The following is a 21,784-nucleotide window of genomic DNA, read 5'->3' on the forward strand; positions in this document are numbered from 1 at the left end:
CCAGCAAGCAAGTACAAAGCATGGAGGCGCACAGGCTCCTTTTATCCTGTGTCCCTGCCACAAAGATGGTCCTTTCCCTCCTACACCATTGACTGGTTACTTGAGAGTTACAATCTCATCTCAAAAGCTAGCTAATCAGAAAGTGCAGTTTACAAACCCAGTTATCCTAATTATTCAATCAGGGTTTAACAAATCAAAGCAAGGACTGGTATTTGACCACACAAAACAAGGACTGTTTGAATCCTATCCATCTGCATATCCCATAGCCTTTGATGGGGATAGCTTATCAGTTTGGGTCTCATCTGCCTGAGCTGATGTGGTTTTGAGGAAATGGGACTTAGGATGGACACTTAAGAGACATGACCTGACTTCTTCCTACTTGGATTCCATTTCGTATCTTTGTAAGAGGAGTCCATCATCTTATAAGTTCTTGCTCCTCACACAAATTTCCCAGAAATTGAGAAGATTTAGATAGTTTGCAATCCGCATCATTGGAGAGAGTGTCTTCATTGATGAAATCACAGATCCATTAAAATATTGAATTATCAACATGTGATGAAAGCTCAAATCTATACAGTACAGATCTAATTAATCTAGATGTTTGAGTAATTTAAAGATTTAAATGATAACAGGAATTGTGGACCCCAGACTTTTGTATGTAAATTTTGGTCCCTATATGCTTTATATTTAAAAATGATAATGATATTTCTTCATCTACAATATTTTTCTCTATCCATAAGTTATCCAGTGCCAAGGAACCTAAACTCTAGGTTTATATAGGTTCAACATTAGAAGCCAGTGCTAAGATTGGGGTAAGTAGGTGGCGCAGTGGATAGAGCCCTGGGTCTGAAGTCAAGAAGACCTGAGCCTCAGATACCCACTGGCTGTATGACCTTTAGAAAATCACTTAACCTGTCTGAAAAATGAGGGTAATAATATCATCCACTTCCTAGGGTTGTTGTAAGGATCAAGTGAGATAATGTTTATTAAATGCTTAACATAGTACCCGACACACAGTAGGCACTATGTGAATATTAGCTACTATTATTATCATACTTATGACTCACTGTGTTCAAACCAAGAGTTTCCTCTAGGAACCCCAGAATATACCTTGAATAGGGGTTTCCAAATATGTGAATAAAAGAGTTCCCCAGTTCCTATGAAAGCCTTCAGGCTAATGCATATGAAGTAGAGCTTTTATGTCCCCCCACAGAAAATGAGAAACAATATAAAATTGTTTTACACACAGTAATCAGTAAAGTCGATATAATTATCTTCCCTTTTCTGATGATTCTCATCTTCATATTAAGAACTCATACAATATCACTGCCTGAGAGGACTATCTGAAGGGTTTGGACACCTTCTGGAAGGAAATAATAGAATTCTAGAGAAGCAACCACTTGACATTCCAGTGAGTCATGTCTACTTCCTAGACCTCCAGCTTTATAGTAATGCCATAAGGAATTACATTCTTGTGAAAAGAAATTAATGTAGGGTTGCTGGATATAGCAACCACTTCCAACTAGACCTATGTGATGCAGATAACTCACATTAGTAACTGATCAGGAGGTCCAGGGTTTTGCCAATACGTATCATAGTTCCTTCACTTGTATCTCCCTCAAATCCAGGGTTGTGAAGGAGTCCTTTAGACTCATCCATAAGACTATCACTCAGAAACTTCCAGCATTCCTTCAGAAACCTGAAATCCAGATAGTTTTACCACTTGATCTTGAGTTTGACCTCTCCAAGCTATTGTCTCTTGGGATGAGAAGTTATATTGCTGCTGTTTGATCTCTCCTAATGAGGACAATGACTGTCACTTCCATCTCTTGGACCATAATGTGCAACTGAGAAATGTCTTTGTGCCAAGAGGGCCATTAACCTGATTTGGGACAAGGCTCTCAATGAGTAACTTTGCAGCTACCTGGGCTTTCTTCCATTCCAAGTTCTGATCCATGCTCAATTCTCTCAGAATCAATTTGCAAAGGCAATCACAATTCTGTTAGCTTCATGGTGACTGGCACTGACCCCCAATACCTGGAATCAACCAATTCACTCCCAATTGAATCACATCCTCAGGGAAATAAGAATGAGATGACAAGTACACGGGGCAAGGGAATGAGAAGATGTCCAATTGGCATATCTACACCCTTCTTAGGAAGATACAATCAGCATCCCAAACAAAAGTTCCCAATACTGGCATATCTCATAGAAAGTAAAGGTTTGTTGCAACACCAAGTCAAGTAAGTTTATGAGTGCCATTTCCCCAATAGCATGTGACCACATTGTGTCTGTGTGTCACAATTCTCACAATATTTCAAACTTTTTCATTGTGGTAATGTTGTTGGTTATCTGGGAGCAATGATCTTTGGGTGTTATTATTGCATTTGTTTTGGGACCTCTGAACCATGCCCATATAAGATACCAAACTTAATAGATAAATGTTGTGTAGGTTGACTGCTCTACCAACTAGCTGTTCCCCATCTCTCTTCCTCTCCTTGGGGGTCCCTATTCCCTGAGGCACAACAATACTGAAATTAGGTCAATGACCTCCAAGTGTTCAAATGGAAGGAAGAGTTAATTGATGTGGCAAACATCATCGTTGTCTTATTTTAAGGAACTGCCACACAAAATGCATTGCTCATGGAGTTTTGAATTGATCCAACCATTCTGCAAGGCAATTTGGAACTTTGCCTGAAGGGCTTTAAAAGACTGTCTGCCCTTTGATCTAGCCATACCACTGCTGGGTTTATACCCTAAAGAGATAATAAGGGAAAAGACTCCTACAGAAATATGCATAGCTGCGCTCTTTGTGGTGGAAAAAAAATTGGAAAAGGAGTGGATGCCCTTCAATTGGGGAATGGCTGAACAAATTGTGGTATCTGTTGGTGATGGAATACTATTACGCTAAAAAGAATAATGAACTGGAAGAATTCCATGTGAACTGTAACGACTCCCAGGAGCTGATGCAGAGTGAAAGGAGCAGAACCAGGAGAACATTGTACACAGAGACTGATACACTGTGGTACAATCGAATGTAATGGACTTCTCTATTAGTAGCAAAGCAATGATCCAGGACAATTCTGAGGGCCTAATGAGAAAGAATGCTATCCATATCCAGAGAAAGAACTGTGGGAACAAAAACACAGAAGAAAAACAACTGTTTGATCACATAGTTCAATGGGGGATGTAGACTCTAAACGATCACCCTAGTTCAAATATTAATAATATGGAAATAAGTCTTGATCAATGATACATGTAAAACCCAGTGGAACTGCTCGATGGCTATTGGAGGGGAGGAGCGGAGGGCAAGAACATGAATCATGTAACTATGGAAAAATATTCTAAATTAATTAATTAAATAAATTTAATTTAAAAAAAAAAGGAAACTGCCACAGCCTCCTCAGACTTCAGCAATCGTCACCCTGCTCAGTCAGCAGTTATCAACATGAAAGTAAGACCTTCCACTAGAAAAAAAAAAACAAAACCATCATGAATCACTGAAGGCTCAGTTGATGGTTAGCATTTTTCAACCATAAAGTGTTTTAATTCAGGTAGGTGCATTGTTTTAGACATAATACTATTGTACACTTAAAAGACTATAGTATTTAAAAAACCTAACTGGTATATGCACTGGGAAATTTAAAAAAATCAATATAACTTAGTTTGCTGTGGGCTGAGAGAATAGGAAAGAGTCCAAACGGCCACATTCCTATAGGATAAAATCTTACATTTCTCAATTTCATATGTTCCCTGAGCACAGCATGCAAAGAATTAAAAAAAAAGTTCATATTGGTGAATCCATACCATACAATAAGACTGATTTCACTAGACAGAAGAAAAAAATAAAAGTAAATAAATTGGTGTTAGATAGTGAAGATTTACCCTACCCTTTAATGCTTCTACAAATTCTTCAAAGATAGAAATTATCTGGTTTTGTATTTTAAAAAGTGACTCCCAGTACAATAGCCAGCACATAGTAGGTTGTTTAATAAAAACTTGCATTGGTATTACCTAATGAGCAATTCAGAACACACAGGCAAAAATAAATAAATAAATAATAAGTGAGAAAGAGGCTGATGCTTTCCTAGCTCCAAATATAGGAAGGCTCCTTGGATCAGATAGCTATAGAGAACATAATTCCATTCAATGGAAGAAGCACAAAGAAGAAATAAATGGGCACTCTGCTACTGGAGACTTTATGGTAAGAAGAGAATGGATATCTGTTCCCACTTACATTTGAAATACAAAGACAGACAAAAATTTCTCTGCCTCTTTCTTTTTCTCTCTCTCTACACACACACACACACACACACACACACACACACACACACACACACACACACACACACACACACACTTATGAAGAAAATGTACTCAATTTCTCAATTTGGAGGCAAAGTTTCTGAATTTGAATTCTGGCTTTGCCACTTCTTACATGTGTGAACTTGGGCAAGTTAATTGACTCTTCTGGTGCTCATTTTCCTCAGCTGTAAAACTTGGGAATTGTACTAGACCATCTTAAATGTTATTTCTAGTTCTAAATCCACGATCTCTAGCTCTTAATGCATACCACATCTGTAGAATGTTGAAAATGGTTTCACTTCCCACTTCTAGTTAAAAACCACTCCCTAAATGAATGAAATGGGGGGATTGGGACAGCAAGTGGTAGTGGGAATTGAGTGAATCATCCTGACTGTCTCATAAATCAATTCCAGAGCTAGCTCTATTCTGTTCAGTTATGGGTCTAGTTCCAATTCTGTGTTGCAAGAAAACTTTATTCAATTGTGAGAATTAGGGGAAAACATTGCTTGAATCTAGCCCCCTCATGGTTGGGAAACTGGACCACCCTGCTGTTTAACTAACCCTTAACTGAGATCCTAGGTTTTGCTGACATGAAATTCAGTCGAATTCACAGACTTATGTAAAGAGTTTTCTCACAATTGTACATCTCAAGAAGCCCACTTATGTTATCTGAAAACTGGCCACATACTGATTAATCAGTTACTGTTTCTAAGTTCCTTTGATTGTATACAGACACTTGGGAGTGGGAGGATTGTTTTTCTGAATGGAGGAAGTCGTCCCTATATTCACTCTCCTTCTAACTTGTAAAGTCATTCATCTTTCATCTAATTAGAAAGTAGATTACCCAATATTGCATTGTTTAATTAATTGGTCTTATTCAATTGTTTTAATGTATAATAGTCTGAATTCAGGACAAGACCCCTTCTTCAACTCAGGGCTAGATCCTGAATATGGCCAGGAACATTGACTTTTATACATTAAAAACAATTCATTAGAAAAGGCCAATTTACTAAAAGGAATCAATACCACGTTAAATAATCTGATTTCTAATTGGATGAGAGATTAGGGATTTACCAGGTTAAAAGGAAGAGAAAAAACAGGTTCAATTCTCTGAATTCAGAAAAAACAGGTGTCAGGCTCCTGTCACTCTTCTAAGATTTATTTGTGTTCAGAAAAGTGAGTGGAGGTATCAGCACTCTGGACTCACCCTGTACTAAAGCAAAATAGACCTTTACATTGTGACTTCCATTTAGGGAATCTAGGAAAATATTTTATTATTCTTGGTGAGGAGAAGAAGGGTGATGAGATCTAAAGGGAAGAGGGTGAAACAAGAAAATGTTAGACTAAAAGTGGGTGGAGCGAGTTTGAAGCACGATTCCTTATATAGTCTCCTCTTACCATTCATCACTACCTTGCCTTGGCTGGATTCTATTCTTTCCTTTTCAAAAGGTGTGCTTCTACTTGGAATCAGTGCTGTCACAGTGGAATGATGTCCAAGAGGTGAGAGAAGAATTGGGTAACAATGTTTGCATTGGTATGGGATAACCCTTGTGCTCTTAAAAGGTGAAGACATAAGGGTTCTGAAGGGCTAATGGCAGAGAATTGAAAGTCTTCAGGAGCTGAGGATTCAAACACTTAGGGGCTAAGGAATAGTAATCCCCAAAGTACCAGAGGCTCTAAAGGGGGTTCTCAGGCTCTCTAATATTGAAGGGAGCTCTTTGATGCCCTAGGACCAAGGGGAGACATCAGGCTAGTGTTCCGGGACCTGTGAATCTTACTTTCATGTATACAAAAGGGCTTTTGAAGATAAAAAGAGGCTGTATTTTGGTCAAGGATAGATCCATGGGACAAATTTAAGAAAGATTTAAGATAGTCAGCTCTCTGTATTTTGGTTTTTTACTGGCAAAATTGGCAAAATGAGAGATCATATTAGATGATCTCTGAAATCTTTTTCATCTCTAAATCCTATATGATCCATTGGAGAGGACCGTTTCCAGAAAGGGAAGGAGGTGAAGAAGTTGAGTCCCTTGATTAATAGGGGGAGAGATTGGGATGGGGACAGACATTTCACAGCTATTTCTTCCCAGAACCTGTCTTCACATCCTCTCTGAGGGTCCAGAATCCTGCATTCAAACTCCTAAGGGGGTTGGAAGTCATGGGGAACTACAAGAGCAGGTGATGCTCCTAGAGACAGGAACCTCTGCTTGGAAGATTCTCCAGGAAAAAATCCGGGAACTCTCAGACTCGGTAAGAGAAGCTGTTGCACTAGTTCCAAGGCTGTTGGAAAATCAGGGAAGAAGGGACTCGGTTCTTGAAGGACTGAACCTATTTGCCACCTGACAACAGAAAATAGAGATGGAAGTCAGAAAACCTGTACTCAAATCCCAACACTTCCAATAACTTTTTTTTTTTAGTTCAATTGCTTCCCTACTCAGAGACTTAGCTTCCAAAAGGAGGAAATGGAGAAGTTAATTAAATTCTATGAATCAGTCCCTTCCCACTGATATTCTGTATTCTAAGATCCTTCTTAGTTTCAATATTCTAAGTTTTAAGAGTCCTCTCATTTAGAATGTCCTATATTTTAAGGTACCATCCAGTTCTGATGGTCTTTGTTTCAAGGCCTTTTCTTTTTACTAAGATTCTTTCTATTCTACTTTCTAGCATCCCTTAAAGCCCAGACTTTCTCAGTTTTATGTTCTAAAACCCTTGAGTTTTCATATTTTATCTTCGAAGGACCATCTGAGATCTAATATTGTTTATTTTTCCTAACTTTGACACTCTGTTTCAAGGTCTCTTCAACTAAAAATTCTATTTCCTTTTTTCTTTGCAGTTCTATTTTATTTTATTTTCAAATGAAAATCTACCTTCTCTTGCTCCCATATCCCCAACTCCCTACACTGAGAAAGCAAGAAAAGCAAAATTACCAATCCAAGTATGCGTAGTCAAGCAAAATAAATTCCCACATTTGGCCATGTTCCTGTTATCCCAGTATTCCCTAATCCAAAGAGATCAGTGCTACCACAGAGGAATGTAGGACAAGAGTGATGGCAGCCCTGGATAGCAATGCTTGTGTGGGTATAGGGAGACCTGAAAGCTCTCAGAGACTGATGGGGTAATCCTTGTACTCTTAGAAGATGGAGACACAAGGATTTTTGAAAGTGGGTTATAAAGAATTCAAAGTCCTTATGAGCTGAGGAAAGTACCCTAAAACTCTGAATTGCAGAGGGATAGTGATCTCTGAATTCCTAGGTCCCTATGCTGTCCAGGACTGAAGAAAGCCTTTTGATTCTCTATGCCCAAGGGATATATGTGGAGAGAATAATGTAGATTCTCAGGAAACTCACTAACCAAATTAAGTTTTTAACATATAAATATAAGATAATAACAATAATGACTATATTAATAATACTTTAATATTTGCAAAGAACTTTACAAATACTATCTCATTTGATCCTCACAACAACCTGATAAGGTATGAGCTATCATTAATGCTATTTAACAGATGAGGAAATTGAGGCAGACAGAGACAAAATAATTTGCCCAGTGTCACAGTCATTAAGTATCTGAACTTGGGTCATCCTGATTCAGGGCCAGAGCTCTCTGGAAGAAAAGGCAGATAATAGCAGATGAATACAAAGGCATGACTTGCTCCTGTAAGAATGTGTCAGGAATTATGATAATAAAACTCAGAATGAGCTGAGACTGATAAGGAAAGAATAGCAATCATTTTGGGATATTTTAAGACTTATATTGGAGAGAAAAGAGGGATTGATGATGGGACAGTACTCTTCCAGGTGAATGTAATGATGATAATATGTGAAGATGAGAATTCAGAGTTAATCCACTCATTTTACTTCTGTCTTCTCTGAGAAAGACATTTATCTTGCTCCTATTACACTAACTTAATTTCCTTTTTTGATAGGTAATAGACTAGTAGACTAGGGAAATTCTGGAGATATAGCTTACCTAGATCTTAGTGGAGCATTTGTTAAAAATATCTTATGCTACATTTGGGGGGGGGGGGATTGGGAGAAGCAAGATGATTGTACAACTAGCTAAATCCAGAAATGGTTGAATGACTGGATCCAAAGAGTAGTCACCAAGATTGTCAAACAGATGTCTACTCAGCAAGAGGTCTTCAGTTCAGTGATCTACAGATATGTACTTGGTCTCGTGTTGTTTAATATTTTTGTCAATGATTGGATACAGAATAGTCACTAACAGGGTCAAAGAGATATCTACTTGGCAGGAGATCTTCAGTTCAGTGCTCTAGAGATATGTACTTGGTGCTGTACTGTTTAACATTTTTGTCAATGATTGGATAAAGGCATCAATGGCAGGCATAACAAATTTGTAGATTACACAAAGCTGAGAGGGATAGCCAAAACAGTGGAAGACAGATTCAGGATTCAAAAAGATCTTTATAGACTAAAATATTGGGTTGAAGCATATGAAATTAAATTTAATGAGCATAAGTATAAAGTTACCCACTTAGATAGTACAGTTGATGCTATGTTGTTTTTGCAGATGAGGAAACTGAGACTGAGAAATCAAGTGACTTATCTAGGATCACATAGAACCTCAATTTGAACTGAGACTTCCTGATTCCCAGGCTATATCTCTGACTACCATACCATGTTTGAATTGCCAAAGGTTCCTTCTCCATAACTCTAAGGGATAGCTTTAATTAGTTGAGATATGGAGTAAGCAGAATGCAGGTCACAGGATAATCACAGTTAGGGAAGTTCTTCCTTATTCCACCAGAAATGGCTGTACCATAACGTTTTACCCACAGGATGAGAGAGATGCTTTCATGGTGGCTGACCTGGGGGTTTTGGCTGAGCAGCACAAGACATTCCAGCAGATGCTACCCCGAGTAACTCCCTTCTTTGCTGTGAAGTGCAACAATAGCTCCAGTGTGTTGCGGGTACTGGCCAACCTGGGCACTGGCTTTGATTGTGCCAGTCGGGTGAGCTCCAAGAATGCTCCATATACACATAAGCCTAGAGGTGGGGGTGCATGATGGGAAAGCAGGAGATGCATGAGGGTCAGAAGGAAAAAGTTCTTTGAAAAACTGAGCAGCTTGGGATTGAACAGAAAGGAGTTTAAAAGAACCTAGGCTGTGGGTCCATGGATCTGAAAGAAAATAAAAATGTGGGTGACGTGCTTACACATCAAGGAGGGCCACATCTTTCTTTTCTTTTTCCCATTGGCAATATCTCCAGTAGAGTCTGTCTAAGGGTATGGGCTAAGGAAGATTTGAAAACATGAGCAAGAGGAACATTTATGTATATGTGTTTTGGGAGGGAGGGAGGAACTGAGAATGTTTTGGCCATATCCTCTTTTCTTCTCCTCCCCGCCCCCCAAAGTCCTTAGGAGTTCTCATCTAGGGAGCTTTAAATCCATGATCCTCCTCCAGTAAGACCTCAAACGTTTCTCTAAGGGATTAGTGTTTTCTAAATGGAGTGGCAAGGAATGGGGCAGGGAATGGATTATGACCCACATTCCCAGAAGGTCAACACTATATCCAGTTCTTTTCCCCTGGGCTTTCCAAGACCCTTGGAAACTGGGACTAGGGATGGCATGCTCCATTGAGTTCTAAAGAGTCCCCCAGGTTAAGAATGTCAGAAGGGAGTGACCCCTGGAGGGATGACCTCTGCTGTGCTGCCATTAGGGGGAGCTGGAGCAAGTTCTGAGGATGGGAATCGCCCCTACCCGCATCATCTATGCCAATACATGTAAGCAGATCTCTCACCTCCAATATGCTGCCAGCCATGGGGTCCAGCTGATGACTTTTGACTGTGAGGAGGAGATTGCCAAGATTGCCAAGTTCCACCCCACTGCCAGGTAAGGGTGGCAGAAGAATCCTTACTGTTAGCATCAGGTGCTGGTTGATGGTTTCATGGGACAAACAGGGATGTTCTGAACCCAGAGACAAAATAGTCCTGAAGAAAAGGGGATAGATAATAGGGAGAAAGTTTCCCTATCAGATTCAGTTTCTTCATTTGTAAAATGGGGATAATAATTGCATTTATCTTATAGGGTTGTTGTGACAATCAAATGAGATAACACATGGAAAGTGCTTTTCAGACTTCATAGATTTATATGCAAAGGCTAGTTATTGGTATTAGTAATAATAAGTGAGTGACTGGAGAAAGATAGACAGACAGATAAATAGATAGATAGATAGATAGATAGATAGATAGACAGACAGACAGACAGACAGACAGATAGATAGATAGATAGATAGATAGATAGATAGATAGATAGATAGATTAGATGGATAATTTAGATGGATGGATGGATAGAGAGATAGACAAACAGAAAGACAGACAGACAGATAGATAGATAGATAAGATAGATAGATAGATAGATAGATAGATTAGATGGATAGTTTGGATGGATGGATAGATAGAGAGATAGACAAAAAGATAGACAGAGAGAGAGAGAGAGAGAGAGAGAGAGAGAGAGAGAGAGAGAGAGAGAGAGAGATAAGGAAAGATAAATCAATGACCTAAACCCTGAGGTATGAGGTGGGGAATTGGTACTAGGAGAAGACATCAAGCAATAGTTCTTAGAAGCTGACAAGATTTAGGCAGAACCAGCAGCAAGGTGACTCACTGGTGTCTGGGATATGAGGAAAAGTAAAGATGGAGTGGGAGTGGGGTGAGTAATACAGATATCTAGATGAGACTCCAAGTAGTGTGAGTCATTAGAAAGAACACTAATCTTAGATAAAGACACAAATTGAAATTCTCTCTAACACTAGTTATATGACTTTGGCTAAGTTGTTTCATTCATGTAAAATGGGGATAAGGCATGAGTGAAATGTGGACTGTTGTTTCTTGGCAGATTGGTCCTCAGACTCTGGACCCAGGACAGTGAGAGTCTGTTTCCCTTGAGTACCAAGTTTGGGGCTCCCTTGGACCAATGTGGCCATCTATTGACCCTTGCCAAGGACTTGGGAGTGATTGTTGTTGGAGCCTGGTGAGTCTGCCTTCAGTAACTCTTACTTCTCCCTGGGTGCTGGCAAGGGAAGAGACCTAAACGTGGAGCCAGAAGACCTGGGTACAAACCTGGGCTCTTCTATGACTTACTGGATCAATGACTTGATCTTTGACTTTGGGCAAATCCTTTCCCTTCTCTGGGCTTCATTTTCTTCCCTGTCAGCTAAAGGCAATGATTTCTGTCTTGTTCTCCACCCAGAGATTTTGGGGGAGTTTGTAAGCAGTAAAGGTTTTACAGACAGAAAAGCAAATCTAAGCTGTTTATGCCTTTTTATGTGTAGATCTACATATATGTATGTATACATATATATATGGGTCTATGTGGGAACATTTCTATACTTATGTATGAACATGCACACACGTGTGTCTTCACACCTACATCTGTACTCAACACTGACAGTGTGCTTGACTCTGCTCAGTTTCCATGTGGGTTCTGGCTGCCAGACACCACAGAGCTTCAACAAGGCCATTGCAGATGCCCGGCACGTGTTTGACCTGGGCCTCCAGATTGGGCACCCAATGAGCCTCTTGGATATTGGAGGGGGCTTCCCAGGCAAAAAGAACTTCGTGCCTACATTTGAAGAGGTGAGGAGCCAAGATCCAAAGCTGGAGGGGGATGGCAGGAAAAGGCAGCTTAGGATGGGGGGCTCTACCAATGTAGGTAGAAAAGACGTTTCCAGGCCCAATCATAGGAGGTCATTACAAAAAAAATGGTTTTATTGATGATCTTTTAAAAATCTCTACCTTGTTTTTCAAGGCTTCTGTCTTATTTAGGAGATAATGAAGTGGGGTGGTCTCTTCTTTACTCAGATGTCATTAGACACATTAGCTTAAAAATAATTGGATAGTTCAAAGCTCTAGCAAAAAATAAATGAAGTATCAAACTCTTCTTGACACTCTAGAGCCTATGCAGGTATCTTTAAAAATGTGATTCCCGGAACTCTAGGAGATACTCTTAAATGTGGCCTGACCAAGGCAGGGGATATTGGAATGATCACCTCCTTTTGACTGTAGACAGGGTAGTTATACTGATATAACAAATGCATAGTATGCTACCAACTGGCTTACTCACTCCAACCTGCCCTCATAATGGCAGTTCCCATGTCATTCCATGACACTACAATTCCAGCCCTCTCAGCATCCTAGGAGGAACTCTTGTTGTGAGTGGAATATACTCTCTTCTTACTACTTATAGCTACTGAGCCCCACTGGAGTGCTTCCCATTTACACAAAAATAAGTCAATCACAATTATGATACCATTAAATGTTAAACCTAAAATGTTTAGTGATGAGGCAAAAGGAATAATATTCAAAACATCATAATTATTCAATATAAGGAAATGAAATAATATGCAATACACCACTGCTGAATGATAAACTTGACTTATACTCTGCCATCAGTAGATATCTGTAAGACAATACAGGCATATAAAAATCTCGGTCGGGGGCACATGAGTGAGGGAAACCATGTTTTCAGAGCAGCTCATCACTCTACATTTCAGGATTTATTGTCTTTGATCCTTCCCCAAATGTGTCTCCTCCACCCCAATAGAGTCTCTTCTTGCCTAACTGCTTCCCTTTGGCCCTCATTTCTCTCATTGGGTGAATCTGTTCTTCTACTTTTGAACTAATGAAACAGTGACAAGTAATTTTTAATTTATAATGACCCTTTAAAGGATGCAAAGTGTTGGAATATTATAATGATATGGAGTTCTCTTAATTCAAAGAATTGTAAAGCTTCTCAGATTGGCTCTCCAGGAAATGCAGAGAAGCCCGGTTATCTTTACAATATGGAGCATGCCATATTGTACAACTGGCTTCCTGTTTCTTAAAGCAGCTTCAAAGGCTGCCTTTTTCCTACTCTTTCTCAAACAAAACATAGCAGTAGGGAGCAACCAGCTTTTCTAAGAAGCTTCATGAAGCTACTTGTAAAGAGCTCTAGATGGAAATTGCTAAACTCAGCTCTCTTCCTAGCAGAAGGCTCTTGATATTTTTTTAAACCCTTACCTCCCGTCTTGGAATCAATACTATGCATGGCTTCCAAGCCAGAAGAGTGGTAAGGGCTAGGCAATGAGGATCAATTTACTTGCCCAGGGTCACACAACTGGAAAGTGTCTGAGGCCAAATTTGAACCTAGGACCTTCCATCTCTGGCATGGCTCTCAATCCAGAGCTACCCAGCTGCCCCTCTTGATCTTTTCTTCAGCTAATCCACAAAGTGATGCTTCTATTACAACTAGCATCCTATCAATATAGCAGCAGCTAAAACCCTCTAGTTGTTCCTGTAGGTGTTTTCTCATTCCTCTTCCGTCTTCTTAACCATTCTTTCTTGTTCTTTTCCTGCTGGGTTCTTCACCCCTTCCATTAGCTCCTATCATAACTTTCTAGTAGTTTGCTTTCCTTTATGAAGCAGAGTTCACAAAACCCATCTTTCTATTAATTAAAAAACTAATGGACTTTATTTACTTAGATCATGGACTCTAATACTTGATTACAACTTTGTCAGGCTTAATCTCTTAAACACTGAAAATAGTTACATGGAAATGAGCCAAGGAAACATAATGGTAGTATCAATTACTTCTCTGTTCTCAAACATGTTCTCTATCTGGTCCTCAAAAGTTCTGTTACTCCTCACTTTTTATCTAAAACTACACTTCTTCACATTTGGGTTTTTATCTTTTTTTCATGCACAAAAATTATTTTTCTTTTCCTTTTCACAACCATATTCTTTATTTACTAAAAGGGCATGGCTTTGCTTCCTTTGAGAGTTGTTTTAATTCTTTTTCTTTATGCAAAAAATTTATTTTCTGACTCCTAACCCATTTTCTGCCCCTTATAACAGACAGAATTCTTGACTATAAAAGGTCCTGATAATGTGGCCTCTTTCAGCATAGTCAGGGTGGTCTTTGGGCAACAAATGTAAAGTTCTCCCTTGATTCCACACCTGAAAATCTTCTGGTAAACTTCTGGTAAGAAAACCTGCTGGTAAGACCCAGCAGCAGTTGGCTCTACTGACATATCCTTTCAGAACTCAGGGTCATCTTCACAATTTATGACATTGAAGAAAGATTTATAGGAGCCCATCTATAATGAATGGAACATATTATCTTCAAAAAAAGAGTCAAGTCACTGAACACTCTACCACCTGCACAATGACCCCAGGCCCTATATGTTTAACCCTAAGCTGAACTGGTGTTTGGAATGTGAGTGAGACAAAAGAGAAGAACTTGTCCCTGATTTCTTGGAGTTAATAATCTGGAAAAAGAAGAGGAAGAACAGACCCAGATCTTAATCTGGGGAGATATCAGAGAAGAAGGTCCTATCTCTGATATTTGAAACTTACAATAGACTGGAGAGACAGAAAGAAAAAGAATGGACCCAATCCCTGACCTCAGAGAAGTAGCAGACTCAGGTCCTGCCCTTGAGAAGTTCATATACTTAGTAGAGTAACCAGTCTCCAGACACAGAGAAGATTCAATGGTTGGACTGTGTTGCTTACTCCAGGAAAGTTGCCTGGAAGAGATGACATCTCTAAGATGGAAGGAGAGGAGAATAATACAGCATAAGCAAAGTCTTAGAGGCAGGTAAAAGTTCAACATGGTGTTGGTGGGGTGCCTAGTATACTGAAGGTCCTAGGGCTGATCTACATGGATTAACAATTCTAACATCTAAGGAGAATGATGACAAGTTCTAATAGATGTGAGATATCTGAGTGGCATGGCACAGTGCAGAATCTCCAGGAACATCCCCATGGGACAAGTAGGAGACATAAACAAGCATATGCTGAGTCATTGTATAAGTAGGTCCAGAACAGTTGGCTTGGCTGGAAGTGTAGGTTTGGGGATCAGGTAAGGAGATCTGTATTGATAGAGACCATCATCTTGCCTACAGATGGCAGCTGTGATCAATATAGCCTTGGACCAATATTTCCCAGAAGGCAGTGGAGTGGAGATCATTGCTGAGCCTGGCCGTTTCTATGGCACTAAAGTGTGCACTTCTGCCCTCAACATCATTGGCAAGAAGGACGTGGTGGAACAAGGTGTGCCAGGCTGATGTGCAGGTTATGTTAGCCTGGGATAACTCCCTCAATCAGGTCATGGTCTTTGGACTTAGCTCACAGTGTGGCCAAGAGCCAAACCTTACCCCAATATAAGAGCATCCTACAATGAAAGAATTTCAGAGGAATCTAGTCCAACCCTGATCTAAATATAATGTCTCTTTTTCCTTCTCATGTCCCTATTTCTATTTGGTATCGCTATTCAATGTGAAGCTCAAGATTGCTACCTTATTTCTCATATCTAATCAGTTATTAAATACGGTCACAGGCACATCTGAATACCCCTTCTTTTATTTTCCTGTGATTACCATCTTGACAAAGGCTCTTACAACCATCTCCTCAGTTACTTCAGTAACCACCTAAAAAGTTTTTCTCTCTCACTCTTTCTAGTTGAGCACATTAGCTCATAGATAGAGCTGATAAGGACCTCAGAGGACATATAGTTCAACCCTTCCATTTTACAAATGAGAAAACTGAGCCCCATGGAAGCTAAATGATTTGCCCAAGGTAGTAATGTCCATAGGTAGGATTTGAGTCCAGTTCTTCTCACTCTAGATCTAATCATCCTCCCTCTCAACCATACTGTTTCCCCCTCAAGTTTGTGCTTTGTATACTGCCAGGATCAGCTTTATTAAGCACAGGTCTTTCCATACCACTGTTGTGCTCAAGAATCTTCCTTTTCAAGCAGAGATCACAGTCCTGTTTGGCTTTCAAGGTCTTCCCAACCTGATGCCACCTTACCTTTCTAGCTTTATTTTATATTACTTCTTTCCAAATAATCTATTCTATTATCCAGACAAATTGTACTTAATATGTTACAAAGACAAAAACAAAATAGTCCCTGTCCTCAAGGAGATGGTAGTCTATTGAGACTGTGGACAGGGTGAGAAAAGGACTGGGTGTAGGTGGGATATAAAGTGTATGCTGTTAAGTACAAAATAGAAGCTAGATAAAGTAATTGCAAGAGGGAGAGAATACTAACAACTTCATGGATGAGGGAAGATCTCATGTAGGAGGAAGCACCTGAGTTGTACTTTGGAAGACATTAGGGATTTAATAACAAACCTCTTATCTTCTGTCTTAGATTTGATATTAAGTATTGGTTCCAAGGCAGAAGAGCAGCAAGACCTAGGCAACTGGGGTTAAATGACTTGACCAAGATCACATAGTTAGGAAGTGCCTGAGGCCAGATTTGAACCCAGGATTTCCCATCTCCAAGCCTGGCACTCTATCCACTGAGCTACCTAACTGTCCCCCAAAGCTAGGGCTTCTTTGTCTTATGCAAAATTTTTATATCCCCAGTGCCCAGCACCAAGCTCTGTCACAAGGAAGGCTCCTCATAACCTACCAAAAAATAAAGAAACCTAGTGGAAGAGTCTTGGGGCACTTGTGATTATGGGGAAGTATATGCCACACAGCCTGAAACTTTCCTCTGACTGAATTATTTTCTTTTCCATGAAGGTGGCCGGAAACTGATGTACTATCTCAACGATGGTTTTTATACCTCTTTTGCAGCTATCAGGAGGGAGAAGGAAACGAGAATACCTCATGTGGTGAAGGCAAGAGGGATAAAGGGGCAAAAGCTGATTTGGGAATCTCTGGAGGTAGGGCAGGGAAAATTGTATAGAACTGAGAATAAGTCAGCAGGACAAGACTATGTTTCCTATGGAATTCAGTCAGTACAGAGCCAGTTCTCTAAGATTTCCAGGTTAATATAGACCCTCAGATACAGTCTTGATCATCCTTACCCAGCCTCTATTCGCAACTCACCCCTGAGTTTCTCTATTCAGCACTTAGGAAGGAGGAGGAGTAACTACCTAATGCCCTCCAAGGTGACTAGACTCTAGCTAATACCCCTACATCTTTCCTGCTCAAAGAAATAATGCTTTCTGGGACACCTACATAGCTCAGTGGAGAGAGTGCAAGAACTAGAGATGGGAGGTCCTGAGTTCAAGTTTGACTTCAGACACTTCCTACCTGTGTGACCCTGGGAAAGTCACTTAACCTCAGTTGCCTTCTCCTTACTCTTCTTCTACCTTAGAACCAATACATATTGATTCTAAGAAGGTAGGGGTTAAAAAACGTTTATGCTTTTCCTGGAACATTTTATAGCAAGAAATGTCAGTTCATTCAGAAAGGTTAAAAGGGATAGTAGATCATAGAATCATATATTTATATTAGGAATTGGTAATCAGAAACCATTGAGTTCAGCCATTTCATTTTGTAGATGAGTAAACTGAGAATGACAGAGATGAAGTGACTTACCCAAGGCTGTACAACTTGTAAGTGCCTTAGGTAATATTAGACTCAGGTTTTACTGACTCCAAGAAACCCTTTATCCATCAGTGTAGAGGTTGATTTTTTTAAGTGTTTCTTTAAAAAAAAAAAAAGAAAGTATCTCTTTAGGGGCAACTAGATATTACTGTGGATAGAGAGCACCAAGTCTTGGAGTTGGGTGACCTGGGTTCAAATCTGACCTCAGCTACTTCTTTGCTGTTTGACACCAGGCAAATCACTTAACCTCAGTTGTAGCAATTTAGAGATATAGAGCAAAATATTTCCACATTTTACAGTTAGAAAAATCCTAAATAGCAAACATAACCTTAATATAAATTATGAGAAGTGTCTAGCAATCATAAACCATATAAAGTATTATGGAATGCATTGTGGCCTTCATGATGTACCCACCTCTAGTGCACCCAGCTAGGGTTCCTTAAAACTCTTGTCCAGCATCATCTGATTCATTCATTTATTCATTCACTCATTTATCTGACAAATGTTAATCAAGCACACCCTGTTCATGAGGGAGATAAGTTTTTTTTAAAACAATTCTACTATGTAATTAGAATAAATTAAAGAAGGGGTGAGGTGTAGAGGGTGAAAATTAAAGGAGAAAACCTAGTAGGGGGTAATCTTTGAATTGAGTTTTGAATTCAGCAGGGAAAGTGAGTAAGAATTCAGGAAGAAGAGGAAAGATATTTTAGAAATAGAGCTAGATCTGCATGATCTAAAACATAAAGAAGGGGAGGAAATAGAGAATGGGGATGGGATGGGCAAGGAGTAATTTTATTTAGCAAAACCCTCATCCTCTACTTCCCATCTGATACAGAAATTCAATTGCAAGCCACTTCTTTACCCTTCCACACTGTGGGGTCCCACATGTGATGCTTTTGACCGTCTGGGTCCCACAGACGTCTTGCTGCCTGAGCTTCATGTGGGTGACTGGCTGATCTTTGAAGACATGGGGGCCTACACCTACACCATAAGCTCCAATTTCAATGGTTTTTCACGGCCTGAGCTGAGTTTTACCATTCCCTCTGAGCTGAGGTAAGTAGGAATGCAGGACTGGGCATGGAGAGATGAACAGATGGTCCTCTGGCCACCCTCTCCCTGAGTTCTGAGCCCTTTCAAAGGGGAAAGTGGGACCTGGCCAAATTCAATCATGCCACTGAATTGTGGAGAGAATGGGAAGTCTCTGGAGTTCCGTTCAGAGGATATCTTCTGGGTCACAGAGCTATAATGAAAAATTACTCTGTTTGACCCTCATGACTTTTATGGTCCCTTTAACCTGCCCTCCCCTCCAATTAATCCCCATACTCTTCCCACCAACTTCTCCTTGCCCCATCTCCCTGTCCCCTTTAGAGTCTTATGCCTTACTAGGTAACAGCAAATTAATTTGATAATCCAAATCTTGTGAAAATATTTGAAGTATGGCTGAATGAATGGATCTCTATTCCCATGTAACACAAATTTGTTTTTACAGAGGCCTTCTGGATCCAATATCTTAAACTCCAGGCAGAGATGTTCACAATGGAGCGTTCAAGAAGCCTGACAAGTTGGGGGGGTGGGGGGGACTGTTTAAGGAGGGAGTATGGGAAATGGGAAATTCTGAAAACTTTTACTGTTTCTTAAGTCATATCAAGAGACCTATCTGATTATAACATATGACATAAACATATGACCATGACATGAAAAATCATCTCTGATAGATAGGGGGAAAGCCTTGACTAAAATTGGAGTTGAAGGTGGATCAGAAAAGGAAGAGGCTAGAATAAATGCTTTCCATTTGCAATCTCTGCACAGAAACAGCAGAGTATAGTCAGAGAAGCTCTAAATCAGCAAACTGTGTTCATTTCTAACATTATTGCTTCTTAGCTTTATGACTCTAAAGAAGTCATTTACCTTCTCTGGGCTTCAAATTCCTCAATTGTAAATCAGGGGCTGGATGAGATGATCTCAAAAGTGTCTTTCAGTTCTCATCTTCTAAGATATATTCAGGATACTAAGAAATTTAAATTTATATATATTTATAATTCTATATAAATCTTATTATATATGAATATTTTTACATATTTATCTCCCCAAATTTCTGCCTTCCTCCCTCCAAAAAATAAAAAATAAAAAAAGATGACCCAAAGTCCATATTTCTTTTCTCCCATGAGGACAGTGCTTCATATACTGCCTTGTTGGAACAAAATAAATATGTATTAAATTGTGACACTTTTGTTTGTTGCTCAATTCATGCTGCTTCCTTTATAAACACATAATAGCCATTGTCATGTAGGTTAAAATCCAGTGAAAGGATTGGGAGAAACTTAGAGTGGGGGCAACTAGGTGGCACAGTGGATTGAGTACTGGATCTGGAATCAGGACTACCTGAATTAAAACCCAGTTTCAGATGCTTGCTAGCTGTGTGACCCTGGGCAAGTCACTTGTCCTGTCTGCCTCAGTTTCCTCATCTGTAAAAATGAGCAGGAGAAGTAAATGGCAAACTATTCCAGTAAACTAGTCCAGCATTTTTTCCAAGAAAACCTCAGATGGGGTTATAAAGAAATGGACATGTCTAAAAGGATTGAATAATAACAGAATGTAGTACCTGCAGATATATTCAACCTGTTCCCTAGCTGTAGAGATTGAACAGCACTTTTAACTTTTCAGCAGTCTGCAGTCCCCGCTCTGATCACTAGATGGTCCTCAAAACCCTAGCTGTTTACCACTCCCATGCCCCCACACACACCCATTTCCTAGCCCCAGTTCCTTGACCCCTACTTTCATTCTTCCACCACTTATAGTGACTTTTTAGCCTTTCACTTTTCTGTTGGAAAGCAGGTTTGGCTTTGTAAAGTGTATGGTTTCCTGAGACCAAATGGATGAATAAATAATCCTCTTAATAGTAATTGTTATAATTAATACTCCTAACCCTCAGATTAATTTGCTTTTACTTTCTTATTGCACCTAATAATTGAAGATAAGAAAAATGTTACTTCAATTTTAATGTGAGTTTTAAGTGAGAGTAAAATAGACACACTCTCCTATAGCCACAAGGCTGGGGTACTCTCGGCTACTCAAGCTGAGAGAAACATTTCTATTCCTTTCATTCCTTTTTTTTTTTCTTACCCAATTATCTGTGCTGGAAAACTCTTATCATCAAGGGAGCAGAAGGCCACCCAACACTGGGCCATCAAAGGAAATGACAATGGGTTGAAGGGCTCCCAGAAAAAAACTCAGGGATTTCCATGAGTGGTCACAAGATGGGCAAAATAAGGATCATCTCCACTAACAGGATTGGCGGGAACTACACTTATCACTGACTACAGAGACATAAGATAGGCAAATGGAATGCTTATCTCCCCAAGTTGAGTAAGGGGAACATGTTGGAAGGCAGAGGTCCGGATCATTCCTTTCCTTATTTTGGCACTTGCTCACCAGGCCATGTACATTTCTATGGTTATGCAAGTGTACTCATGGTTCTTGGTATACAGTCTTAAACTTGCTTCATATAGCCCCAAAAGTCTGAAAGGAAAAAGCCTTTTAAACCTAGCTATATATATATATATATATATATATATATATATATATATATATATATATATATATATATATATATAATACTGATCGGAAATAGAGTAGGTGTCACGATCATTTCCCAAAGTCCTCATCTTAACAATGAAATTTTAGGCCTAGATCATATAAAGAGGCCAATCACAATCTTTTTCCCAAGGAGAAAAAGAGCAAGTCAGGAAGGTTTGTTTCTTTTTAAGGATGTGTAGCTATTATTGTTAGTTATTGTTCTAAGAGCTATCAGCACCATGGTCAGCGCTAGTATGGCTGCAGTGAGGGAAAGAAGCTTCAGCGCATCTGAATAGCTGCTCAGTGTGGTCTTTAGCTGCCGAGTGAAAGTGACTCACCTTTGCCCTCAGGGCAAAGTAGGGAAGGAAAGGTTGTTGCTGCCCCCTGCAAATTTAATTAGGTTGGCTGACTTTTGTGCATTTAAGTGGTTTGTTCATAGAACAAAAAAAATGATTCAGAAGAGTCTCTGGAAGATGAGAAGTATGCTGTGGCATTCTCTAGATTCCTAAATAAACATTCCCCTAATGAATCAATCAGCAAACAAATTATTGGGTCAACTTGTCTTC

General features: G+C 39.6%; 1 protein-coding gene across 1 annotated transcript in view; it reads left to right on the forward strand.

The window, feature by feature from the left end:
• Positions 1-6,483: 6,483 nt before the first annotated feature.
• LOC100032466 (antizyme inhibitor 2-like) overlaps positions 6,484-21,784 on the forward strand; it is a 64,245-nt gene continuing 48,944 nt past the window's right edge. Inside the window, exons 1-8 of the mRNA XM_056826173.1 lie at positions 6,484-6,552; positions 9,101-9,274; positions 9,980-10,152; positions 11,158-11,292; positions 11,732-11,897; positions 15,203-15,350; positions 16,830-16,927; positions 18,478-18,695. Of these exons, the coding sequence (XP_056682151.1) occupies positions 6,484-6,552; positions 9,101-9,274; positions 9,980-10,152; positions 11,158-11,292; positions 11,732-11,897; positions 15,203-15,350; positions 16,830-16,927; positions 18,478-18,695 (1,181 nt within the window). The remainder of the gene's footprint in view (positions 6,553-9,100; positions 9,275-9,979; positions 10,153-11,157; positions 11,293-11,731; positions 11,898-15,202; positions 15,351-16,829; positions 16,928-18,477; positions 18,696-21,784) is intronic.

This window comes from Monodelphis domestica, chromosome 4 (assembly GCF_027887165.1).
Source record: "Monodelphis domestica isolate mMonDom1 chromosome 4, mMonDom1.pri, whole genome shotgun sequence".
Lineage (NCBI taxonomy): Eukaryota > Metazoa > Chordata > Mammalia > Didelphimorphia > Didelphidae > Monodelphis > Monodelphis domestica.